We start from the raw sequence: 27,513 nt of genomic DNA, 5'->3' as shown, positions 1-27,513 counted from the left end.
TTGGGGAATTGTTGAAGGGGTTGAGTGGCACATTGTCTGCAAGCTGTGGCTATATGATGATGGCTGTGTCAGGCTGTTGCTCAACTTGTCTTGGGCACAGCACTCCCAGTATACAAACCCCCAGAGGTGAGGAGGATTTTGCAAAGTTCAGTGGATAGGGAGTGACTTTGCTATGTCTGAATTCAATGCCAAGGTAAATGCCAGGTGGTTTGCCTAGATCTGTCCCTCTTGTGTTAAGTCTTTTCAGAGCAATTATGTTACTACAATATTACTTGTTTTAATGATGTTGGTTGGAGGATACTGGGTCGAACTTCATTGCTTTTTCTCATATTGTACCATGGGATCTGATACATCTCATGAAGTCATAGAGGGATACAGCACTGAAACAGGCCCTTAGTCTACCAAGTCTGCACCCTACCACTCAGCCTGGTAGCCATGTTTTTTTTGTTATTCTCCCCACATTCCCATTAACTCCCTCGGATTCTACAATTTACCCACAGATTAGGGGTAATTTCCAATGCCCAATTAAGATACCAACCTGCATGTCTTTGGGGAAAGTGGAGCACCCAGAGGAAACCCATGCAGTCATAGGGAAAACATGCATACCCACAGACACCGAAGGTCAGGACCATAGGGCATCAACTCTACCAGCTACTCCATTTGCCTGCAGGTAGATACAAATGTCAGCACAAGGCAGAGACTGCTCTCCACTGTCCTGGGTAATGTTCATTTCTCAATTATCACTAAGACAGACTATCTGGTTTAACATATCAGTGTTTATGCAATAATTCTGGGTACACTTTGATCATCATTTTTCCTATGTAACAAACCAATAATGCTTCTTCAAAAAAACGTCCTTCTCTGCAAAGTCCTTTGGCACGTCGAGGATTTTTAACTGCTCATATATATAGATGTAGTAATTTTATTTCAGCTTTATGTGCAACTTTGCTTGGGAAGATGTTCAAAGATGTCTTTTGTTTTCCTTAATCTGCAGCAAATGCGACTGTGACAACGGCATCCTCCTCTTCCTCGCCTTCATCCAGTTCTCTCACAGCAGCCGTTATGTTAACGCTGGCCGACCCGTCCGTATCCAACTCATCACAGAATGGGCTGTCGGTAGAATGTAGGTGATGAAAGGACCTCCCGACGCACAGTGCACTTAAACGGCTCCCGGGGCTACTTTTATTTTATTTTTTATTATCAATTTTTTTTTTAAAAGAGACGCTGGATAGAGGCACAAAGAAAAATACAAAACAAAAAAAACAATTCAACTAGCACTGTACGCCACAAGAAAAACTGCTTCTCAGCAAAACTAACAGCACTTAAGTGCACTTTCATGAAGATGTAGAAGTACAATTTAGTGTTCTGTCGGAGCAATAACCATTTGCAGTCTGCCTGGGAATCTTGTAATTGTTGATGGACGGGCCTACCATTATTTGCTTTGTGGGTGGGAGTGAGGTTGCAAGAAGGACTTTTGCCTTTGTGTGTTCCTTGTTGGAAGATTCCATGCACAGCACACTATTTTACAGGGCCGATTTTAACCAGTTCAAGTAGTGTTGGCGAGATTTGTCTCTGCTACAGCCCCCTCCACCCCCACCTTACCACACCCTCCACTCCCGTTGAAGCTGGACCACGTGACGATCTCTGATGTTGATTTGATTCACTTTTACTGCACAAGCTTGCTGTTTGGTAAATGAATTTTACTGTTAAGGTTTTTAAAACTCAAAATGGAAAATTGCTTGCATTATTTTGTGTAACACAAGCACAGATAATTCAAAGATCACAGTGGGCAGACAGTGGTGGAACATAGTGCTTTTGGGATCAGCCTTCAACGTGTAACCAAAATGCGGATGAGATTCCTTCCTGATTACTGCCTTGTGTTTACAGGTTCGATCTAGGGGAAAGGTTACTGTGAGTTTTCCCTGACCTGTTCAGTTGGAGAGGAAACCTATTTTGTCATTTTTATATAAAGTCATTGATATTTTTTCTTTAATTTTGATACAGAACATTTCGTCAAAAAATGAAAGAAAATACCTAACAAAAACTTTAAAATCTTTAAAAGAACTGTGTATAATGAACATTGTACTTGCCAGCCTAAAAGATATATTTATTCTAGGGAAATGATGACAAGTTATATTTTTGTGTTTTTTTTCCCTTGTAAATGAAAAGCGGATTTTTTTTTCTGAAGACATGAATACTTGGTTTCTAATGTTTATTTTATCATCAACGAAGCAGTCCAAAACCTGGCTTTGTTCACATCTTGGCGATGTAGCAGCTGCCTATCTGCTCACTTTGGGATCTGCTGTGATTATTAAGGTAGAGTCAAAGGATTTGAAATCAAGATACACAGTTCACAGCCATGCCCTGGAATAAACAAAAAAAAACCCTCTGCCTGTTTTTTTTGTTGTATGTAACAATGGGTCTTATCTTTGTCCAACACATGTACTTACCAGTGAATCTTTACTTTTTATAATGCCTTTTGTATATTTAGAACACTCCTTTCCCCTACCATCCACCCTGTCCCCACCCACCAACCCCCTTGGAATTGTATTTAAAGAGCAGTGCTATTAATGCACTGCATGTCTCTGTACAGACTGTTCACTGTTTTTATGATAACTTTGGTGTACCTTGATTCAAAGTTAGCATGTTGCTTTTTATCTTTTTTTAAAAAGTATCAAAAAGTGTTGACGGGGGTGTGTGTCTTTTGCAAGACCTGCAAGGTGGTTTTATGTTTGTAGCTGTTGGGTTTTCTTTGCCTCTGAATTCACACAGGATCTTTGTAGGAAAAGCCTATTTGTTTGGTCTGTGTAGCTTGTGCTCTTAAAAAAAAAATTTTGACAATGGTTTCAGAATATTTTGATCTTGTACATGACTGTAGGACCTTTGTTTGACAGCTCAATGTACTTTAAAAAGAACTTACTAAAAGTTATATAATATTTATTAGATTCCAAACAGATTGGAAATTATGTAATTTATTGTAAAAAAAAATGTAAGCAAATTGAAAGGCTTCCATTTGAAATAAAATGCCATAGTTTGTGAAAGTTTTCTTTCTAGTACACCAAAATTGAAGTTTTAGTTTAATATATGTGTTGCGTAACCAAGGTTTCAATTTAGAGTCAGTGTTTGACCTTCGCAGGTGCAGCACACAGCAACTGGGGAGTCACTAAAACAAGCGCTGTCCCTAACCTCCCAAGCCCCGGGGTTCTCAACTATGATTCAGCATATTCCTGGAAAATTTCACCATGTGTCTCACTTCCAACAGTCCTCCCTATTGATCTATTTCAAAAACATAAAAGGGAGTATTTCAAGAATATGGGAAAAATATGATTTTCCTGCTTCGATTTCCTGCTAGCAAGAACAATCGTGGAGAATTTTGTAACTGCAACTGCCTCTCCACCATCACCCAGTTCCCCAACTCATACAACCAACACTCTTCCCATAAATAGTTGCCCATTCCTTATAAACTTCTTTGATTCCACTTGAACACACCTTTTATCTGTGGGGTTCAAACTGCTCACCCCTTACACTCTCACATTTAAAGCTCTCATCTTTCCTTATGAATAGAAGAAAACCATCCAATCTATCATCGGCGATCACTCAGTTGAACATGATTGTACTGCTGGTGGGTCCTTTCAGTGAGTCATGAGTTGGCTGAAGAGGCCAATGGAGCCAGTCTTAGTATTTCCCAACATCCCATTTGTGTGACATCTTATAACGTGAGAAGACTGGTGTATGGACCACATACAGTCCTTGACAGAGGCAGACCCGGATGTAATGGCATGGCCTTCTTTTGCCTTCTCAGCCATTGTGGTGCTTCACCTGCTGTCCAGCTACCATCCTTCACCTGTTTGCACTGTTGAGGTTTTTTTCTTGGACTGCACTTTAAGAGCCTCTCTCTCAACCTGCCCGCCATGGGTGACCCTGCAAGAACATACCTTTTAGTTCACAGGATCTTCGGCATATGCAAGCTTCTCCACTATGACAAGGGGGTGACCCTCGGTGAAAGTTCCATCAAACCTTCAAACATAGCCTATCAAATCTATATAGACTCATGGAGCTCTTCCATAAATGTATCATCTCATTCACTTTGTTGCAACCTATTTTCTCTTGCACGCCCAATGTCAAAATGTCAAGATCAAGACTGATTTTTTTTTGGGTACTGGTTCACTAATGGGGTGTAGATGGAGCTGAGATGCCCAATGATGAAATGGGTTCAATTAGTAGAATGCTCTTCTTGCTGTAAGAGAGTTCTAAGCGAAGTGTCCACAACTGGGCTCCATTATCCCATTGATTTCATACTGTAACCTTCAACATGATCAACCACAATACTCTCCCCCTTCACAGCGTTCTTCAATTCACACTTGCCTGTCACATTGTAACCAATCTATGTTATCCCACTTTCTCATCACACCCTACTCACGGGGCAATTTACATAAGTCGATTAACCTACAAACCCACACATCTTTGTAATGTGGGAGGAAATTGGGATTACCGAGGAGAATGTATGAACTACATGCATATAGCACCCGAGGTCAGGATCGAACCAGGGTCTCTGGCGCTGTAAGGCAGTAGCTCTGCCTTATATGTTCCCTTTCCCTGCCTCTGATTCACCTGTTCCATTTCTGCCACGACAGGCCTCTCCTTCAAATTCATAATTCACAATAAATATACTATTCTCAAATATATGATGTGCACAATTCTTAAAGGGCTTGAGAAAGTTGAGGTGGAATTGACGTTTCACCTTTGTGTCCCAAAATAATGGGTGGGGCATTCAGGGAGGACACGAGAAGAAATGTCTACCCAGAAGATAAAATTTAATATATTAAATTCTGTAATATTTGAATCCAACAGATATGTGGAGACTCAGTTGCTGAGAATACAGGTAGTTCGGCTATAACGTGTGTTTCCACAACATGAAAGTTGGATTAAAACGTACATGATGAATTAAGGCGCATTATGTGGGCCAAACTAGTTACAACGGGATTTCAACCAAGAACTACAGATTCACTTAAATGCTTTAGATTTACTCCAAATACAAAAACACTCCAAATATTTTGGAAATTTACAAACTGAGGGAACATCTAACCTCCCTATGGCAATTAAGCACCGTTGTCTCTTAAGAACAGTCTGAAGGTTTCATGGGGGGGGGGGTTGAAATTGATAAGTAATCGCTCTATTAACACTTGTGCAATGACACTATTATAATGTAACATAACATACAGCCCTAGTTTATTTTTGTTACTGCAAGCTAAAAATACCAAAGTTATTAAAAGAAGACCTTCATTTTTTAAAATACTGCAGGAAGAATAACTTTGTTAGTGCGAGTCTGAAATCTTGCACTGAGCCCTCTTTTCCCCATTGATACAATTGGGGAGTTTTTAATCGCGATTTTCTATAACATGAGGGAAGTAGCCGTCGTCTGGGCTTTCTAGATGTCAGGGTCGGAGAGTAAGGCCTGAGCCACCGGCCTTGACTGCAGACGGTCGGACGCCACCGGACCGGGGAGAGGCACCGGTCAGTGGGCGCTGCAGAAGGACAGCCGAGGGGAGGCCCGGAACTTGCCCGGGCCGCCGCCGGGAGCCGGGGGAAGCGACGGCACGGACAGGCTGGGCCGCAGCGCATGCTTCCGGTGCAGGCTGCGCCACCGGGGAGATGGCGGAGACATGGAGCGGAGAAAGGTAACGGGAGGGAGGCGAGGGAGAGAATGTGGGGGGAGAGTGGGGAAGGGGATGGAGGGAGTGGAAGGGGATGGAGAGAGTGGGGAAGGGGGTGGGGAAGGGGTTGGAGAGAGTGGGGAGGGGATGGAGGGAGAGAGTGGGGAAGGGGTTGGAGAGAGTGGGGAAGGGGGTGGAGGGAGAGAATGTGATGGGAGAGTGGGGAAGGGGTGGGAAGGAATGGGAGGGGGAAGAGGATAATGAGGGGTAGTGAGGGGATGGGCGTGGAGGAATGAGGGAAATGGATGGAGGAGTGAGGGTAGGTAGGGCGGGGGAATGGGGAGAGAAGGGATAGATGGGAGAGGATTGGCTTGAGGGGTGAGTGGGTGGGGGAGAACTGGAGAGGGGCTGGGAGAGGCAGGCTAGGATTGGAGGGTGAATGGATGTAATGGAGTGGAGGGTGTTTCAGTGGTCTGGGAGGGAGGTAGACTGACGAGGGACTGGAAAAGAATGTAAAATTCTATATCATCTCTCCATTGTGTGTTTCCCACAACTCCTTTTACAATCTTCGCTTTCTCCCATTCAGTGCCCTCATTAAGTTATCAATTAGGTGAGGTCATTTATACTTGGTCCACACACGATCTTGGCTTCACCCTATCTGATATTCTCTTGTATAGAGCTCCTGCACGTAAGGTCATAAAGTCAAAGGGCATGATGCACGGAGTCGCTCAAGCCATCTGGAGTACATGGCAACTTCCGGCATACATGCAACACGTACATTCTTACCTTGAAAAAACGGCCAAAATTGCCAATTTTTGTGCTGTAAAAAAATTGTGGAAATAGGGGTAGACGTCTGGCCAGCCGGCGGGAGATGGGGAAACACGGCCGGGAAGGGAGGCAGGAGAGCAAGGCCAAGAAGCAGAGGGCCGCCGACCAGCCGGCGGGTGGAGGAGGAGGAGGAGGAGGAAAGGATGGAGTTGAGCGAGCTGGGAGAGGAGCAGCGGAGCGAACCTGAGCCGAGGGGCCTGGAAGGTCTGCAGGGCAGCAGCAGCGTGCGCTGGAGGTCGGCAACCCGCCGGACCCTGAGGGCGAAGGGCCCAGGGAGCCGTGCTCGACGGCTTTGGAGGAGGAGGAGGAGGGGCGGAGTGTCAAGTCCGAAGAGGAAGAGAAACTGGGCAGAGGCCGATCGGCAGCGGAGGCTGAGCAGCAGTGAGAGCTTGGCCGGGCGCTGGGAGCCGAAGCGGAGGACCAGGGCACGGCTCTGCTCGGCGGCCCCAGTCTCGAAGTGTTGAGCGCTGGCCAAGTGGAAACGGAGCTCGACTGACGGAGAGGGCGAGTGGGGAGAAGGGCTGGAGGGCCAGCAGGAAGCGAGGCGTGGAGCAGGGGCGCCGAACCTGGAGGAGCGAGGAGCGCAGGAACAGGAAGAGGTTGTGGGACACTCAGAGCGCCGGGAGGGAGCCGGAGACGCACTGATGGGAGAAGACGGGGGGGAAGCCGAGCTGCGGCAAAGTGCAGCTGCAACAGTCAACTGCACCACCCTCTCAAATTAGGACTGATGAATTGTTCCACAACAGAGGTCGTTCCAAACATAAAATAGAAGAAAAAGACTAAGCAAATATCCCAAATCTCAATGCGTTGATGCTGGGATAGAAGATGGGCCCGCTGTACTGCCAGCCACAGTAAGTGCTTACCTGAAGTTCACCACTTGCACTCCAGAAGGTGTTGCGTGGCAACAGTATGGGTCAGGGATCGTGACCTCGCCTGCCGTGCAACCCCCAAAAGAAAGGAACTACAGATGCGCGTATATATCGCAGATAGACACAGATCTGGAGTAACTCAGTGAGTCAGGCAGCATCTATGGAGAAAAAGAATGGGTGACTCTGATGAGGGGTCCCAACTCGAAACGTCGCCCATCCTTTTTCTCCAGAGATGCTGCCTGACTGGCTGAGTTACTCCAGCACTCTGTGACTATCTGCGACATTCTTTTTGTCTTTTTACTCACACACTTCCATCTTTCTCCCTTCCTCTCACCTCCCACATCTGAACACTAAGTTGCTTTGTCCCTTTCCCAGTTTTGACAAAGTATCTGAAAAATGAAAGACCTAAGAAGTTAACTCTGTTTCTCTTCCCACAGATACTACCTGTGTTTCTTATGTTTTCTGATTTTATTAAGATATGGTGGAAGTGGGCCCTGGGTACAGGGAGCCAGAGCAGGAAAGTAAGCAGAGACAGGAAGAAGAAGTGGAGTACTGGCAGTTAAGTGTTGGCGATTAGGGAGAAGGATACTCTGGGGAGATAAAGATACCTGCTGAGGGTGAAGCGGCAGTGTGAGAGGTTGAAAACACTGTTTTTTGTATCTGAAATGTATTGTTTGAATTGGTGGAAATAGATTCATTATTAATTTTCAATGGTGAACTGGCAAACTGCTGAAATTGACAATTTCAAGACCTGTGGTGGAGAAGGAAATTATAGAGCAAGTTAGAAAGGGACTATGGAAAGATCAGAGGGAAAGGGCTTGGGAAGGAGAAAAAGAACCTTTCTTTAATTTTGTGTTATGTTATCTATGTGTATTGCAAGTAAGAATTTAATTGTTCTGTTGCCGGTACAAATAACATAAAACACTCTTGATTTGTTTTATTCCTCTTACTGTGCACCATCAGAAAAAAGTGCAACAGGGAAAGCTACACAGTGGGCCAGGTGGCAGACAGTCTGTCCTGTGAGCAGACGGCTAAGGGCAAGGCAACTCCGCTGATGCTTCTCTTCTCCACGCCCTCAATTTCCACGAGCCAGTCATTCTTCACTCCTGTTCTGGAGCGTAAGGTAATCATTGTGTTATGTGGTTAGAATTGTGCCCTGGTTTCAGTTCTGCCAAACCCAAATATAATCACGGTCCCAGATCTTGCTCTTCTGTGCACACTCACTCACTGTGTCACAGCTAGACTGGCAGAAGAAGCACTCCCCTAATAGTGCAATATAGTACCATGGCAACACCTCTGGATAATGGATCCGAAGAGCTGGCTGATAGTGAGTTCAAAAATTACTGTTTGAAGTTTGAGAATTTTATAACGGGTGGTTGGCACAGACTAGATGGACCAAAGAACCTTTAGGATGGAAGATAGTCCAGAGTGAGCGGTACGGTGGCACAGCGGTAGAGTTGTTGCCTTACAGTGTCAGAGAACCGGGTTCGATCCTGACCACGGGTGCTGCCTATATGGAGTTTGTACATTCTCCCTGTGACCTGCTTGGTTTTTCTCCGGGAGCTCCGGTTTCCTCCCACGCTCCAAAGACGTACGTTTTTTTAAGCCTAATTGGCTTGGTAAAATTGTAAATTGTCCCTAGTGTGTGTAGGATAGTGTTAGTGTGCGGGGATCGCTGATCAGCGCTGACTTGATGGGCCGAAGGGCCTGTTTTCGTGCTTTATCTCTAAACTGAACTAAACCTGATTTTAGTTAAATCCCTGTTTGTTAGTGTCCAAAGTCCTGGACCCAGTTGCATTAAAGATATGCTGGCCTATCAAAGCAAACTCAAAATGTAATCAGGGAATCTTATAAACTTGATTCCGATCCCCAGGCTAGTTAAACAAACGGCAACATGCCAAAGACATGAGTTATTTGGTGATGGAGCTGCTGTAAATTGCCTCTGCTGTAGGAGGTTGATTGGAGAATTAAGAGAAAGTTAATGGGCCCATGAAAAAGAATGAGTTATTACAAAATAAGCAGGTGAATGAGATTGATGAGTATTCTGAGAGCTGGCAAAGATTAAATGGGCCAAAAGTCCTCCTTTGTTGTAAGAAGGTAGGAGAAGATGCAGAGCCCTCCTTCGTTATAAGAATGTAGGAGAGGATGCAGAGCATGGTGGAGGTGGTGTTCAAGGTTGGAAGGACAACCTGGGCAATGAGGTTTGCTTAAGGTCAAGTAAAGTCGTCCAGCTCTTTTCTGAAGGGACTGCTTCTGTGGAGGGGAAAGGGCAATAAAACCAGATGCAACTGTGACTTCCAAGAGTAAATTGGATAAATTAATGGAAAACTGCTGGCACATTCGGGCCGAGGAGGAGGGTTTGGTAACTGTTGGCACCTTCCTCCCCACGGCCACCCCACATTTCAAATGTAATGTTAAATTTAAGCCCATCTACTTTAGTTTTGTTTAGAGATACAGTGTTGAAACAGGCCCTTCAGCCCACCAAGTCCATGCCGACCAGCGATCCCCGCACACATACACTATCCTACACGTACAAGGGACGATTTACAATTATACCAAGCCAATTGGCCTACAAACCTGTATGTCTTTGGAGTGTGGGAGGAAATCAGATCTCCCAGAGAAAACCCATACAGGTCATGGGGAGAACATACAAACTCCGTACAGACAACACCCGTAGTCAGGATCTAACCTGGCTCTCTGGCGCTGTCAGGCAGCAACTCTACCGCTGCGCCACCGTGCCAGGTGTGTGACTTGAAGAAGAGCAAGCATGGAGGCCTATATTCATTCTGTGATTGCTATCACCAAAGCAGGTTAGTATCTCGCTGCTAATTTTGGGGTCTTGCTGTGTGTAAATTATCTGCTGCTCTCTGTCACAACAATGACTACACTTCAGAGTCCTTTATTGGCAGTGCAGCATGATGGAATATCCTGAGGTCATGGAGTTACTTAAGAAGCACTTAAGAAAGGATAAACATTTTCATGCTTATCCTTTCGACACTAAGAAAAATGAATCTATTAACTTCTATGATGCAGTGAGTTGGGATTGTGTTCTCCATTCCAGGTCAGTGGTAAGAAAAGAAAGATTCCGGGGGATGAGCCTGCTGCTGTTGGAAAAGAGGCCAAGCAACAAAAGTTGGGGAAGAGGCCTGTCCGATGTAAGGTGCTCACAGAGGCTGAGCAGATTTTGGCCCAACGGTGAGTATCCACTGACAGTAGAAGATTTCTTGGTCCAGTTAACTTCACAAAGCAGACTTGGAGCACCGTGCACTGTTCTGGCGCTGTGTAATGGAATGATGAGAGAGGCACTGGAACATCTGTAAATAAAAGCTGCACAAGGTCAATACTAAAACCATAAACTTGCAACTCTCAGGAAAAGTTATATAGGTAGTAGCTGTTTTTTGAAAAGATTTAAGGATGACCCGATATCATTGTATACGGTCTGATAGGATAGAGAAGGGTGGGGATGGGGCGAAAATCCACAATAATTGAACATGAATGCTGGCAACACTCAGCAGCTCTGGCAGCATCCAGAGAAAGAGGAACACTGGCGGTAGTTCGTCAATGATCTTACCTAGCTAATTGTTTCCTTCGCTTTTTATTAACACTATTTCCAAGCTGGAGACACCACAACCAGCAGCTGTACAAATGGGGAGGCTCCAGTAAATGAACTGGGAATTGAGGAGAAACTTGCATGTTGATGACAGAAATTGCCTACAAGAGAATTCAAGTACAGAGTGGTAATAGTATCGTTTTTCAATTGTCACGTGTACAGAGATATTACTTGGTTGATGGCGAGGAAGAATTTCCAGGCTTTGGGAAGATATCTGTGGACTTGTCTTGTGAGTGGTGGTATTAGCAAGGCAGCTGGTGAGATGGGAACCTGCTTTAATTGACAAAAGTATGAAGTGCAAGAGAAAGGAGTATATAAAACACTAAAAAAAACACAAAATTGCTGGAGTAACTCAGCGGGTCAGGCAGTATCTCTAGAGGACATGACGGGTGACATTTTTGGGTTGGGGCCCTTGACCAGTTCTGGTCACCAGGCTGTAGAACGATGTTGATGGTGTTGGAGAGGGTGCAGGAAATACACAAGCATATTGCCATGGCTGGAGATTTACTGTGTAAAGGGAGCCTGCAGAGGTTACGGAGGTTTACTTAGAAGTTAAGGAGACCAAAGGTAAATTAATCAAGAGGCTTGGACAAGGTGAACGGGAAGAACCCACTTCCTTTAGCAGAGAGGTGGATAACCAGGGTACAGATTTGGAAGGATTAGAAGGTAGTTGAGGAAAATATTTGCACCCAAAAATAATATAGGATCTGGAAGTCTGACTGAAAGGGTGGTTGATGCAAGCAGAGAGACGGAAAGGTTTGTAGGTTATTGGAGCAGAATTAGGCCATTTATCCCATCGAGTCTACTCTGCCATTCATTCATGGCTGTTTCCCTCTCAACTCCATTCTCCTGCCTTCTCTCCATAACCCTGGGCACCCTTAGTGATCGAGAATCTCTCAATGTTCGTTTTAAAAATACCCAATGACTTGCCGTCTATGACAATGAAATCCACAGATTCACCACCATCTGACTAAATAAGGTATCAAAGGGGAAGCTAGATAAACACTTGAATGAGATGAATGAAAATATCCACAGGCACTGGATTTTGGGACATAGGAGTCATCAAAATAACTTCATCATTGGCTAGCATGGATGTGACAGGCTGAATGGCTTCTGTTTGTGCAGTAAATTTCTACAATTTTTCTGGGTGGAGGGAATTGTTAGTAGCTGTAGCTAAGAGGTATGGGGGAGCTTGTGACTGAGCTTAAGGACTTATTGGAGAACGAATGTTGAATGTCGAGGTGACGTTTGTGGATATCCAGAAGTCATTCCAAACAACTCCCTTTATGCATTTGGCCCCCTCTCTCCTGTTTGGTTACTTGCCTTGTGATCGGTGCTTACCGGATACGGTCTATGTAACGATGGGTGAGAGCAGCGATTGAGCTCTCTCCATGTCCCTCTGCACGGTCCTGGCCTGTGGCTGACTGCCCCCTTGTGCCCCTCGCAGGGAGAGTGCCTTGAGCGCAGCAGATGAGGACGGCGAAGGGGTCGACGGCACGAAGCGGAGGCGAAAGAAGCTGCCGACAGAAGATGGATCATTGGCAGCACTGGAGAAACCGAAGGTGAAAGCAGGCAAACGTCGCAGGAAACGCCTGGTCAATCCCGAGTTGGAGAAGCTAAAGAGCGAGAGGACTCTGTTTGTGGGGAACCTGCCCTTTGAATACAGTAAAGAGGTGAGAGAGAGATGGCTTATTCACCGACCCGCCTGCTGTTCAATGTAACGTCAAAAGGTGGAGTGCTTAATAGACCCTGGGTTATCAGTGATTTACTGACACAGATTTAATCAATGCTGACAATGCAACATCTTGCATTTAAATAGATTAAATATTCCAAGATGCTTCACAGCAGCTTTCTCGGACTCTGAGCCTCGAAAAGGAGATAGAACACAGAACAAACAGTACAACACAACAATTTCTGTTTTTATTTCAGAATCCCATCATCTGCTAATTTGTAATTTTTATCTAGCTTTTATGTTTCCCTCAACAACCCCATTAAAGGTGATTAACTGATTATAATATGGTATTTCAGTGGATATAAGTAGCCCATCACTCTAAAGTCCTGTCTACTCTATTATTTTGAATAATATTCTCCATTATTCGAGGCCAAACCCAAAAGAAACATCCTCTCTCCATTTTCCTCCTCGATGCTGCAGTTTCTGCAGCAGCTTGGGTTTCTGCAGCACCTTGTTTTTGAAATAACCCACAGATTGGACAGCATAATGTAAAGATGAGTCCTTTCTTGCACATACCTGGAAGATAGAAGCAGAACTAAATGAATATTCATCACTTCCATTTAACATTTCCTACCCAGTTGTAGTGAAATAATACAAAGTATTCCCAGTATCTGAAAACAATAATCATCTGGTGTAAATATTACCAACAATCTGTCGTGGACCAATGCATTGAAGTGACAGCCAAGAAGGCACAGTATTGCCTCTACTTCCTTGGGAGACAGAGTAAATTCAGTATTTCTCCAATGACCCTATAAAGCATACTGTCGGGTTGCATCGTAGCTTGGGTTGGGAACAGTTCTACCCAATACAGCAAGACATTGCAGAGAGTTGCAGAAGTAGCCCACTCCATCACACAGACCAGACTCCCCCTCCACTAACTCCATCAGCATGCCACACTACCTTGGGAAAGCAGCCAATATAATCAAACCTTTTCCACACCAGTCATTTCTCCTTCTCCCCGTTCCTGTTGGGCAAAATATACAGATGCCTGAATGCGTACACCACCAGATTCGGGAATAGCTGCTTCCCCTCTGTTATCCAGGTTTTGAACGATCCTTCCACAAGCCAGGGTACTGTCTGATTCTCCTCGACCCCGTTATAGAGGTTTGTCTCTGGATCTGTTGCGCTACAATACAGAACTATATTTTGCACACTAGTATCTCCCTTCGTTCTTCCTATTGCACATGTTTGGCTTGAGTGTATCTATGCATAGTATTATCTGATATGATGGGATAGCCTGCAAAACAAAGTTTTTCTCTGTATCTTGATACACGTGACAATAATAAATCTAAATCCTAATCTCCTGATTGTTTGTATCTTTCCAAACAGATGATCACAGCGCTGTTTAAGGAGTTTGGGCCGATAGAATCTGTGCGGTTCCGTTCAGTGGTAAGTTCAATAAGTTCTGGTTTTTAGGAATGAAGTGAAGCTGGTTAGAACTGCAGGTCAGCTCACCACGCTGGTGAGCACTTGGTGCCTTGTGGTGAAGGGTTATTCCCTTTGTTTACTCTGGCTCTCGTGAAGTGATCACTTTATATCCCTCCCTGGATGTGCAGAATGTAAGTCGGGCAGTGGGGAGGCATTCTATCCACTTCCATTTACAAATCCAGACCCCTGTAATATAAATGTGCCTTACTACCCAAACAAGAGGGATCAAGTCAAGTTTATTTATAAAAGTACATTTAAAAACAACCCATGTTGACCAAAGTGCTGTACATCAGAGCAGGTACTAAAAATACAATAAGAAGCAGACATCACAGCACACAGGCACAAAAAAACAGTCCAAAGGGATCAGCACAAAACAAAAATCAGCCCCATCAGAAGGCCTCAAAACGCTGAAGAATAGAAGTGTGTTTTGAGCCGATGGAAAGGGCAGATCTGATACTGTTCCACAGTCTAAGAGCTGCAACCGCAAAAGCGCGGTCACCCCTGAGCATAAGCCTAGACCGCGGGACAGCCAGTGGCCCCAAGTCAGCAGACCTGAGGGACCTGGAGGTAGAGTAAGGGGTTAGAAGGTTTTTGATATGGGGGGGGGGGGGGCAAGCCCATTTAGGGCTTTATAGACAAACAAGAGAATCGTGAAATCGATTCTGGTCCCCCTCCCTCTCAGATCAGATTCTGAACCATACTGGCAGCCAGTGGAGAGAGGCCAGAATAGGGGTAATATGGTCCCTCTTTCGGGTACCTGTAAGGAGCCTTGCTGTGGCGTTATGGACCAATTGCAGGTGGGACAGGGATGACTGACTGATCCCAGATGGGAGCAGGCTGATTGCAGAGGGATGGCAGCAGGGACGGGGGACTGGAAGAGAGAAGGGGCTAGACAAAGCCTGGCAGGTAATAGGTTGATACAGGTGAGGGGAATTTTGAATAGGCACTCTAAAGATAGAGTGGATGTGGAAAGGATGTTTCCAGTAGTTGGAGAGTCCAAAACCAGAGGGCACAGCCTCAGAATAAAAGGGCGTACCTTTAGAAAGGAGATGAGGAGGAATTTCTTGAGCCAGAGGGTGGTGCATCTGTGGAATTCATTGTAATAGACAGCTGTGGAGGCCATCATTGGGTATTTTTAAAGAGTAGATTGATAAGTTCTTGATTAGTAAGGGCATCAAAGAAGAAGGCATGAGAATGAGGTTGAGAAGGAAAAGTAAATCAGCCATGATCGAATGGCGGCGTAGATCGGATGGAACAACTGACCTGATTTTGCTCCTATGTCTTATGGAGAGGGTGTAAGCAGGTTACTGAAGAGGGAGTGCTGCTTGAAGCTGCTGATTGATAGGGTGGGTCTGCATTGAACTATACCGATTGTTGTGCTGAAAGCATGCATTCAATGATACTTTGTTCACCCCTAGTCTGAAACTGCTGTATTCCTCCTATTTAATGAGGTAGAGGTGCTTTGTCTAATCCTCTTCCCCCCTTTTATTCCCTTGGATGAAGGCACGTGAGGAACCCAGCATCTCCAGGAAATTGGCTACCATCCAGTAAGTGATCCTGCTTGTCCATCAGTGCATTTAGGTGCAGACTTCCCTGGTAGGTAGAGACTGAACCCGTGACGTAGCGTGGAAGCAGGCTTTTCGGCCCACATTAGTCCCACCTAGTGCGTGTAGCGCATATCCCTCTGAACCCTTCCTATCCATGTACCTGTCTAAATGTTTCTTAAACGTTGCGATAGTACATGCATCAACTACCTCCTCCGGCAGCTCACTCCATACACCCACCACTCTTTGTGTGAAAAACTTACCCCTCAGGTTCCTATTAAATCCATCTTTGGCACAATGCAGAACAAGGGATTAACTGTTCTGGTTTTGTGGAAAGCAATCAACGTGCTCTGACATGGGAGGGCACTTGAGGAACATTGTATCATGGGGTGCGGCGAGCAGAATTGCAGTGCAGCAGAATAATAGACCTTTAAATCTTCCTGTGCACGGGCCTGGGTACATTCACAAAGGGAGATACCCGGATGATAAAGAAGATGGAGAATCTAATGACATAAAGTAATAGTTGTAGGGACATACACAGTAAAAGCAGGGCCCTCTTTCCATTGTGTCCGCACTGTCTTCAACCATCCATTCATATTAATCCCATACTAATCCCATTCTATTCTCCCCACATTGCACCGAAGGGTGATATAATAGAGGTACATAAAATTATAAGAATGATGGATTGGGTGGATGATCAGAATCAATTTCCCATGAAAGGGAATCAAAAGCAAGAGGCCCTAAGTTTAAAGTAAGAGGAAGGAGGTTTAAAGGGGATTCGAGAGGATTTCTTTTTTGCACATGGTGGGGATATAAAAATAACTCACTGTCAGATACAATCAAGACATTTAAAAGGCATTTAAGCGGGCAGATAAACTGGTGAGGCATAGCGGATGCTTCCAGGGCTTTTTTGGTAGATGGAATTGGTGTAGATGGGCAAAAAGGTCAGCAAGGGCATGACGGGCTGAAGTGCCCAGTTCTGTGCTGAATACCTCTGCGACTATCTTTGGGATGTGGGAAGAAACCAGAGCACACAGAGGAAACCCACGTGGTCACAGGTGGTAACTGTGTCACTGCACCACCCCGGTGTGGAAAATGAACTTGCACATAGACACCAAACTCTAAGCAGTGTCAAACAGTGAGGAGGATATTAATAAAGTGCAAACAAAGACTGGCAGAATGGGCAGGGAAGAGGCAGAGGAAATGTAGAGCACTGGTGTGAAGTAACAGAATGAGCAGAAATTAATTGAACAAAATGGCACTCTTGTACTGGAGCTGTTAAATGCGCATATATAATTGAACGTAATTGTGCTTGTTGAAAAGGCTGTTGGTAAAGTATTTAAGATCCCAGGCATCATAAATGGAGGCAGGAAGGTGATGCAGTTTCAGGTTTGCACCACGGCTGGAATATTCAGTTTAGTTTATTGTCACGTGTACGGATGTACAGTGAAAGGCTTTTGCGTGTTATCCAGTCAGCGGAAAGACAATACACAATTACATTTACAGTGTATAGATACATGATAAGGGAATAACATTTAATGCAAGGTAAAGCCAGATAGATAGTAGTTCAGGACTGCTCTCTGGTAGTGGTAGGATGATTCGGTTGCCTGATAACAGCCATTTATCAGGTTTATTGGATTGCACCCTATTCTGGTCATCATGCTTTTCAAAGGATGAGAAGCAGCTGGGAAGGCTGCAGATGTATCTTACTAGAATGGTTTCGGAGATAAGCTGTAATAAAAAGGAACTGCAGATGCTGGTTTATACCACAGGTAGACACAAAATGCTGGCAGCATCTCTGGAGAAAGAGTCCCAACCTGAAACGTCACCTATCCATTTTCTCCAGAGATCCTCCCTGTCTGGCTGAGTTAGTCCAGCACTTTGTGTCTATCGATATTTTTTAAATAGTCTTCCTCATTTGCCTTGATGCAAGTCTGAGGTTTAAAAGATAGCAGAATTCTCAATGTGATGACTGCCCTCATACCCTCCTCTAATTAATCCCTTCTCCCCACCCTCTTTTCAGGAGGAAGGTTCATCCTCAACGGAAAAACATGAATGCCTACGTTGTGTTTCGGCAGAGTGATGCTGCAGTCAAAGCACTAGCAAGGTACGAGTGCAGTTCCAACTTCTGTTCTGACTCTTGACTTATGGATGCTATTGACCAGTTTCACATGACTGCAGTCAATATAAGCCTGCAACAAACTCAAATACAGTGCACTAAATTTTATTGATGGCTGCATCTTTCCTTGAGTAGGTAGCACAGTGGCGCAGCAGTGGAGCTGCTGCCTTATAGCACCAGAGACCCGGGTTCAATCCTGACTATGGGTGCTGTCTGCATGGCGTCTGCACGTTCTCCCTATGATCGTGTGGGTTATTCTCCGGGTGCTCCGGTTTCCTCCCACATCTCAAAGACGTACCGGTTTGTAGGTTAATTGGCATCGGGAAAATCGTTATGCTGTGTCTTATAATTGAGACACAAGGAACTGCAAATGCTGGAAACTCAAGCAGAACACAACATGCCGGAGAACCTCCTTCAGACTGATTCAACATTTCAGGTCCCAACCCTAAACATCACCTGAACGCCTGCACAGATCCTGCCGAACCCGCTGGCTTCCTCCAGCACTTTGTGTTTTGCTCCTCCTTTATAACCTTTGTGGAATGTTTATTATATAATCTATAATTTAACTCTAGTAATTCATTTATAACCAGCATTCCATGTTTTTAGTTATAACCAGCATTTAGTGTTTTAATTCAGTTGTAAAGATATTTCTTGTGCTCCGTTTATAGATATAATTGATCTGTTTCCTGTATTTTGCAAATACAAAGACTAAACAAATCTTGTTTTGTTTTTAAAGGAATGGATGTGAAATACAATATGGATTTAATATTCGTGTGGACCTAGCAAGCAACTGGAATGCTGTGAGTCATGAATGAATGGCAGTCGGTCAATTTGTGCTTTCCTGGCTGTGGTTGGTATGTCATGTGTCTTGTTTCTTGCAGCATGACCATCGGCGATCTATCTTCCTGGGCAACCTGCCTTATGGTAAGACACTCTGTGCTTTTTTTCCTGAATATTCACTCTGTTCGTTTGAACTGCAGCATTCTTTTAAAACAAATAGGAAATTATTATTTATGCAGAATAGATTTTCAAATTTGTATCCTTATCATAACATCTAAACTTGACTATAGCAGAGGCCACAAGAAGCACCTTCCATAGCACCTTCCACCACCTTGGCACTTTCCGGAGCAAGTTACAGACTTGTCTGGAGCACTATCTCTCTGACTTTATATTTCACTCCTCTTTCTTCCTTTTTTCCCCATTCACTTCTTTGTTACCATCTCCACTGCGCGTCGCCTGTATCCATCTATCTCTTGCTGTTTTTTGCACCACGCTTTCCCCTTGCCCTTCTATCAGTTTTCTCTCCTTTACTGCATCAATCTGAAGAAGGGTCCCAACCCAAAACATTGTCTGTAAATTTCCTTCCACGGATGCTGCTTGGCCTGCTGAGCTTCTCTAGCAGTTTATCTTTTGCTCAAGATTCCAGCACAGTGGTGCAGCTGGTAGAGCTGCTGCTCGCAGCGATCAATGTTTGATCCTGACCTCGGATCTGTCCGTGTGGAATTTGTATGTTCTCCCTGTGACCATGTAGGTTTCCTCTGGGTGCTCCAGCTTCCTCCCACATCCCAAAGAAGTGCAGGTTAATGGCTTTGATAAATTGCCCCTTGTGTGTAGGGAGTAGATATGAAAGTGGTATAACATAGAACTAGTATGATTGGATGATTAAAATGACACAAAGTGTTGGAGTAACTCAGCCGGTCTGGAGAACATGGATAGATGACTTTTCGCGTTGTGGGATCGGGGATGACACCGGGTTCGGCAGTCACTACACCGACACTCGCAGTAGGGTGAACTCAAGTTAGGTGGGACAGGGTGGTGAAGAAGGTGTTTGGCATGCTTGCCTTCATTGGGAATGTTTGAGTCCAAAGGTCGGGGCATCATAATACAGTTATACAAGATGTGGGTGAGACCAAAAGGAGCACTCTGTACGCTTCTGGTTGCCCGGCTATAGGACGGTGGTCATTAAGTTAGAAAGGGTCCAGAATTGTTCATTAGGATATTCCTTGGCCTTGCAGACTTGACTTATATGGAAAGGTTGGGAATTTTTATTTAGAATATATAAAGCTGTGGGGTGACCTTATTGTAGTATGCAAGATCGTGAGGGTCATGGATTGAAGTCATGGATAAAGTGAAGGCTCTATCTTTTTGTAATTTCGAAAGACATTTGGACAGATACATGGATTGGAAGGGTTTAGTGAGATATGGGCCAAATGCAGGCAAATGTGCGAACCAAGAATGACAACTTGGTTGACATGGACTAGTTGGGCCAAAGAACCTGTACATGCTGTACAGCTCCAACTCTATAAGTTGAATAGCCTTTTTTCCTGTTGTAGCCATTAGATATGTGAGATGGTTATCCACAAAGCAACCACTCCTCCTCCAAGCTTTTTTGATCTGTTTTAAGATTCACATTTTTTTTATTTTTAAGAAGTCATCCCAGTGGAGTAAATCAATAATCAATAATCTGCTTGGACACAGATATCCAGGAAAATGATGTGCGTGATCACTTCTATGAATGTGGAGAAATGGAGTCGGTACGGATAGTGAGAGACCGGGAATCAGGAATGGGGAAGGGATTTGGATATGTGCTTTTTCAGGTAAGGTGACAGAGACGGTGGGGGAACCTGTAATATGTCAGTTTTCTCTCTGAAGCTTAGAATCAGATTTCATTCTAGTGCACGTATACAATGAAGGAATTAGTGAGATTACCTTGCCTTTCTCATGTTGTTTAGCGTTCAACCCCCCCCCCCCCAAAATTGCTCTTTAACAAAAGTATTGTGGGATCTTAAAAAAAATGATGAGCACGTATATAAAAATTTGAGTTTAGATAATTAAGTAAACAAAGCAATATTGAATCAGTTTTCGGTATAAAATCCTGATTTTCATTTAGTTGGGTTTGGAAACTGTAAGTCATGATTTTTTTTAGCACAGATGGGCATCTTGGCTGGCATGGGTGAATGGGGCTGAAGGGACCGTTTCTGTGCTGCGTGACCCGACAAAAAGCTTGGTTTCTGTTGGCAGAACACGGACGCAGTGACACTGGCCCTTGAGCTCAACAACTCGGAGCTCAAAGGACGCAAGATGCGAGTTAGCCGCTCGGTGAAGAAGGAGAGAGTCTCCCAGGACCCAGCAGCGGGGGAAGAAAGGAAGGGGAAGCAGAAGGGAAAGAAACCGGCCGCCAAGGACTTCACTGGGTTGATGGCCATGCCGGTGGAGGGAAAGAAAACCAAGAAGAAAAATCAAGGGAAGAAGAGCAACCGAGATCAGAGGAAGACCAAGTCTAAAAAGAAGAGATGAGAGGTTGCAACACGTCCAAGCTCGGCCAAAGTCCATCCTGAGTGGCAACTGCAGTAACATTGGTCAGTGTTCGGTTGGGGCTGAAGCCAAACTGAGGAGCAAGACCCACTCATTCAACAAGCTGCTTCTCTTCTGCCAAGAGCACGGGTTTAGACATGGACAGCTGCCGTTTAACACTCAGTAGTTAATGAGAGTTTTTAGATGGGTCATCCAAAATTGACAGCAGACCTTAGTTTCCTTAGGTGGTGTGTTTGATTTTATCACCTTGCATCAAAGGTGTTGTCTGCTCGACTCAAGTCGTTGAGACATTTTAAAACACTGTACATTATCCTGCCGAAGTATGCTCCAATAAACGACATCCCAGTGCAATTTAATCAACCATAATCCTTGTCTGGAGGTACGTTTGTCCATTATTTGACCAAGAATATACAACTGCAAATGTTCATGCAGTTCAATTAAAAGCAAATGGTCAGTGCAGCAATCTTATGAAATAAAATAGAAGATATAAATGGCAACATGGAGGATCTGCAGGAGGCTCTTGTGTGAACTGTTTTCTCACCAGTAGATTGTGATTGTGCACTGTTTGATGGGCGAGGTGGTGTTTCTGACATGTAAAGAAAATTGTGAGAGCTTTCTTTGACTATATTGTCCCCAATACAACTAGCATCAAAATATATTTTGTGGATGTAAAGTGCTTTAGGGACCAGGGAGTCCAGGCCTCAAACTCCGATTAACCGCGTCTTTTAGTTATTCCTGTCTGAATTTCATGGACATGGAAGTGTTGCAGAGGAATCCTGAGTCAGAGGACCCCAATAGGTATCAGTACACGGGGAGATGATGAAATGAACATTCTTTACACAGTAATTGAATTAACCATTCAAGTCTTTTATTCATTTTAACTGTTGCAGTCAAGATTAATAAGAAAGTAATTTGAACCAAAGTAGCAGCAGTAGCCTGATCAGCCCTTTACAGCACTACCTTCAGTAAGATGAAAGAGAGGTGGGGGTACAAGTACACAGTTCCCCAAAACTGGTGACACAGGAAGACAGCGTGAAGAAAAGGCACATTGTATGCTTGTCTTCATCGGCCATGGCACGGAGTACAAGAGTTGGGAATATCACGTTACAGTTGTACAAAAACTGATTCCGAGTAAACTTGAAATACCACACTATAGGAAGTATGTGATTGGACTGGAGGGCTTGAGTCATAAGAAGAGATTGAATTTGCTGGGATTGTTATCCCTAGAGTGAGGTAGACTGAGGAGTGACCCTTTATAGTGGCTATAAAATAATGACAGGTACAAATAGATGGCCGTAGTCTCTTTTTCATTGTCGGTGTCTAACACTAAAGAGGTGCAAGAAACTGCAGCCACTGAAGTCTTGAGGAAAAAAAAACAAAGTACAGGAGGAACTCAGCAGGTCAGTCAGCACCTGTGGAGGGAATGGACATATGTTTTGGGTTGGTACCTTTCTTCACTTTGATTGGAGTAAGGGGCGAAACTGGAAAAAAAGAGATGGATGCAATTCAAAGCCTGCCCTCGCATCACCCCATTTCTCCCATCACCCCACTCCTTTCCTCTCCTCTATACATTCATTTCCCATTCACAGTCCCATATTTCTATTTCATCCATCTCTTTCCCTTCCCACCATGCCCTCCTTCCCGCTTTACATCTCACTCTTCTTTCCTTATCTGACACCCTTTCTAAATCTAATATTTGTCACTTACTCCAACTATCTGCCAGTCGAACCCTCCTCACCTGTGCCCACCTGTCATTTGCCTCGTCCCACCTCTCTTTTCCAGTTGTCACCCCACCTACTACAGTCAGTCTGAAGAAGGGTCCTGACCCAAGATGTCGTCTATCTATTTCTTCCAGATATGCTGCCTGGCCTGCTGAGTTCCTCCAGCACTTAGTTTTTGGTCTTCTTCTTTCGTGTCCATCATCCATGTTTCAAATGTTACATCACTGTCATCGTCCGTCCTGAAAAAGACGCAAGGTTCTGGCGACAATCAGTGGCATCCATCACTTGTACAATAGATGAGGGTGGTAGCAGAATTAGCTCAGGACACTTCCAGTTTCCAGCCCCGCGACGTGGATGCTTCTGCTATGGGGCCAGTTTTTGGTCAAAATCAAAGAGAATAGATTTTAGGTGAGGGAGGGATATTTAAAGGGGTCCTAAAGGGCAAATGTTTCCATGTGGAGTCATGGGTTTAGGGTATGAACTGCCAGAGGAAGTGGTGGAGGCAGGTACAATAACCACATTTAAAAGACACCTGGACAGATACATGAATAGAAACGGTTTAGAGGAATATGGGCAAAATGCAGGCAAATGGGACACTCATAGATGGGCATCTTAGTTGGCATGGATGAGTTGGGCTGAAGGGCATGTTTCTGTGCTGCTTAATTATGATACGATATGATAGAAATGTATTTATCCCATGAGGGAAATTAGTCTGCCAGCAGTCATAAAAAACAAACACAAAAAAACACAAACACAAAATACGTGAAACATCAGAGATGTAATTAACTCTGCTAGACTCAAGTTTTCTGCCTAATTTGCATAAACATTCTTTCCTTTGAAGGCCACAAATCCATTGCTCACCATCGTGAATTAACGTCAATTGTGTAGAGGGGTAGAGAATTGCAAAGCTTTACCACACGTGCTAAATAATCGGCCGTTATCCTGAGGCTGTTCCTGTTTCTTGAATCTTCACCCAAAGAAAAGATCCTCTTGTTAAGTCTTCTAAAGAACATTGTGCATTTCAATAAGGTCACCTATAATTGCTCTAAACTCCAGAGAGTGGGATTCAATGTCTCCTCAGCCCAGGCCTCATTCCAGGAATTATCCTTAACAGTGGAATTAAAACTGGATTATAATTATGTCAGCTAATGAATGCTCATAAAATGTAAAGTCAGCTTGCATGGCGACACAACAAATCTTTGCATACAACCATTGGCTGATTTCATTCTAGGAGCTGGAGAGCCTTGGCTGTTACAGCATTGCAGCATCTGTGGAAAGACAAGCAAAGATTACACATTTACATGGATGTTCTCTCATCAGCTAGTAGTTAAGAGAAAAAAGGCACAGTTTCTGAGACATTTTGTTGTCAGTGAGTTTGTATGCCACTAAAACGTGCAAGTTACCAGCAACACAAAGTTTCATCATTAGTAATTGATTATGGTTTCTTTTCATCAAAACAAGGTATTTAAAAGCAAATTGCTGAAAATTTTATTTTAGCTGAATGGCCTTTCATTATAACTTGGTATGTGAATTTGAAAAAGTGTCTCAGAGCTGTCACTTGGAGGTAGATGTGGAAATGTCACCATTGATTGAAAAGTGATGCTGAGTGTTTGACAAGAACACTTGTAATAAAATGCTTAATCAACACCCACTGGCAATAAAGGGCATGTTAGATTTAGCGAACAGTGCAACATTTCAATAAGTTCAGAATCTTGTATTTAATTTATCAAAGGCTATTGTGAAATACAAATGGGCTATGTCTTTGGAAATGTTATGCTTTTGCCGGTTCATTTTGAAGCTACATGCATCAACAGCTGTCATGCAGGTGGGGGCACTTTTTACTGAAAGTCATTGCTTCAACTTGACAGGCTGATGTACGCTGCCCATTCCTGACATTTCATCAGAATAGCATCTGTCTGAGTTATTAAACTGAGATGGCGCCTGCGGGCTTAGGAGGATTTAAGTTGCAAAATCCACGAAGCTGATCAAAAGTTGTCCAGTCCCATATGTATCTTTCAACCAATGTTGCTAATTAATTATCATTAACACATTGGTGAAAGTGCAGCCCCTAGCACACAGGTTGTGTGCCTCACTTCTGTACCACACCGAACACAATATGTAAGTAACAATCAAAAGTAAGGCACAAGTATATCCCAAGATCCCACTAGATGGAATATAGTGTAGCAAAGTGTGGAGTCATGCATTTTGTTAGTAGGAATAAAGGCGTAGATTATTTTCTAAATGGGAGAATCCAGAAATCGGAGGTGCAAAGGGACTTGAGAGTGCTGGTGCAGGATTCCCAAAAAGTTAATCTGCAAGTCGAATCAATAATAAAGAAAGCAAACATAATTCAAGCATTTATTTCGAGAGGGCTTGTATACAAAAACAGGGATGTAATGCTGAGGCTCTATAAGGCGCCGGTAAGGCTGCATTTGGAATATTGTGAGCAATTTTGGGTACAGTATCTGAGGAAAGATGTGCTGGGTCTGGAGAGGGTCCAGACGAGGTTTACAAGAATGATCCCAGGAATGAGTAGGTTGACATATGATGAGCGTTTGACGGCACTGGGCCTATATTTGTTGGAGTTTAGAAAACCTCATTGAAACCTCAGAAAACCTCATTGAAACGTACAGAATAGTGAAAGGCTTGGATAGAGTGGATGTGGAGAGGAAGTTTCCACTAGTGGGAGAGTCTAGGACTACAGGTCAAAGGATTTTGGGGGGGGATGAGGAGGAATTTCTTTAGTCAGAGAGTGGTGAATCTGTGGAATTCTTTGCCACAGAAGGCTGTGGAGGCATAGTCAGTGGAAATACTTAACGAAGAGAGAAATAGATTCTTGATTAGAACAGGTGTCAGAGATTATGGGGAGAAGGCAGGAGAATGGCGTTCGGAGGGATAGATCAGCCATGATTGAATGGCGGAGTAGACTTGATGGGCTGAATGGACAAATTCTCCTCATCACTTATGACTGGGAATGCAGCCGGAGGCCTTTATCGAGGTGCCGTGGCCTCGATGCCTCCCGGATCGCCGCTTAGAAGTCTGGATTGGGGCCCGGCCACAGCCTTGCGGGTGGAAGCCCGGGTCGGGCGAAGCAGCCAACGGAGCCCGTGGCTTGGGCCCAGGTCAGCACCACGGAGGCGTAAAGTGGGGCGTCGACAGCGGTGAGGCCTCGGCGGTGAAGCGCCAGTGAAGTCTCGCAGTCGACGGTCAATGAGAGCGTGGGGGGAATGTCGTGAGGGGGGGAGGGGAAGAACAATGGAGGTCCTGGCGTGGGGGAGAACAATAGACAATAGGTGCAGGAGTAGACCATTCGGCCCTTTGAGCCAGCACCGCCATTCAATGTGGTCATGGCTGATCATTCTCAATCAGTACCCCATTCCTGCCTTCTCCCCATACCTCATGACTCCGCCATCCTTAAGAGCTCTATCTCGCTCTCTCTTGAATGCATTCAGAGAATTGGCCTCCACTGCCTTCTGAGACAATGAATTCCACAGATTTACAACTCTGACTGAAAATGTTTTTCCTCATCTCTGTTCTAAATGGCCTACCCATTATTCTTAAACTGTGGCCCCTGGTTCTGGACTCCCCAACATTGCGAACATGTTTCCTGCCTCTAACGTGTCCAACCCCTTAATAATCTTATATGTTTCGATAAGATCCCCTCTCATCCTTCTAAATTCAAGTGTATACAAGCCTAGCCGCTCCAGTTTTTCAACATATGACAGTCCCGCCATTCCGGGAATTAACCTAGTAAACCTTCCTCAAATTTGGAGACAAAAACTGTACACAGTACTCCAGGTGCGGTCTCACTAGGAAGGACCTCTTTGCTCCTATACTCAACTCCTCTTGTTATGAAGGCCAACATTCCATTGGCTTTCTTCACTGCCTGCTGTATCTGCATGCTTCCTTTCAGTGACTGATGCACTAGGACACCCAGATCTCGTTGTACGTCCCCTTTTCCTAACTTGACACAATGGAGACCAGGTGTGGGGTAACTGTCGGGGGGGGGGGAATAAAAGGAGGAGCCGGCATGCTTTGTAACTGTCAACGCCATGGGTGGCTACTATTTGTATATATTGTGTCTGCAAGCAAAGAATCTCACTGTGCCTAGTCACGTGATAATAAAGTAGTCCTTCCTACGATCTTATGATTTAAAATGTGTAATTCCACTGAATGTGTAACACAAATAGGACAATCTGCCCCACAGTTCGATACCAACATTTACTCAGCATTCAGTTCTTCCCCCTTTCTCCATTCCTATCCTATCAGCATAATTTCCACTTGTGCTTATCGGCATTTGCCTTTGACATTTGCATACGATTTAAGTTTCAGTCGCATTGGGTAAGTGTCTCCTGCATTCGCAGTTGGATTTATTATCTTGAATGTGCGGTTACAAATTTAGGTCAGCCAACAAGTGGAAACTCTTGAGATTTGTACTGTTAATCTGTCTCATAATCTGTAACACAAGAAAATACCAGGTCCTGAAGCCTGTCCCTCCATTCAATATCGTTGTGGTGATCCATGCTGGCTTCAACTCCTCTGTGCCAGTTCCCCGTTACCCTCAACCCTTCAAATATTCATTAATCTCCACCTTAATTGGGGTTTTTTCATTAATTGCCTTAAATTTTTGATAACATCTTCAATTCCCCTTTCCCCCCATTGAAAACAATGAACTGGGTATCAGGATATCATC

General features: G+C 44.3%; 2 protein-coding genes across 7 annotated transcripts in view; both read left to right on the top strand.

Annotated features, from left to right (window-relative positions):
* Nucleotides 1-3,020, top strand: part of arid4b (AT-rich interaction domain 4B) — a 107,333-nt gene extending 104,313 nt beyond the window's left edge. For all 5 annotated transcript variants that reach the window (XM_078399109.1, XM_078399110.1, XM_078399105.1 and 2 more), the window contains one exon: nucleotides 995-3,020. In XM_078399109.1, the coding sequence (XP_078255235.1) occupies nucleotides 995-1,131 (137 nt within the window). In that variant the 3' untranslated portion in view covers nucleotides 1,132-3,020. The remainder of the gene's footprint in view (nucleotides 1-994) is intronic.
* A 2,511-nt stretch (nucleotides 3,021-5,531) lies between these two features.
* Nucleotides 5,532-26,039, top strand: rbm34 (RNA binding motif protein 34). Of its 2 annotated transcripts, none has more exons than XM_078399103.1 (11): nucleotides 5,532-5,678; nucleotides 8,315-8,474; nucleotides 10,413-10,546; nucleotides 12,409-12,634; nucleotides 14,023-14,082; nucleotides 15,625-15,668; nucleotides 17,689-17,772; nucleotides 18,521-18,584; nucleotides 18,666-18,708; nucleotides 20,263-20,381; nucleotides 20,806-26,039. In XM_078399103.1, exons 1-11 carry the CDS (start codon nucleotides 5,653-5,655, stop codon nucleotides 21,079-21,081), a joined length of 1,236 nt encoding a protein of 411 aa, XP_078255229.1. In that variant the 5' UTR covers nucleotides 5,532-5,652; the 3' UTR covers nucleotides 21,082-26,039. The 2 variants fall into 2 exon arrangements, with proteins under 2 accessions (XP_078255229.1, XP_078255230.1); XM_078399104.1 differs by lacking the exon at nucleotides 5,532-5,678 and adding an exon at nucleotides 7,116-7,333.
* Nucleotides 26,040-27,513: the final 1,474 nt, after the last annotated feature.

This window comes from Rhinoraja longicauda, chromosome 5, assembly GCF_053455715.1.
Source record: "Rhinoraja longicauda isolate Sanriku21f chromosome 5, sRhiLon1.1, whole genome shotgun sequence".
Taxonomy (NCBI): Eukaryota; Metazoa; Chordata; class Chondrichthyes; order Rajiformes; family Arhynchobatidae; genus Rhinoraja; species Rhinoraja longicauda.
This window is presented reverse-complemented; position numbering and strand designations above follow the sequence as displayed.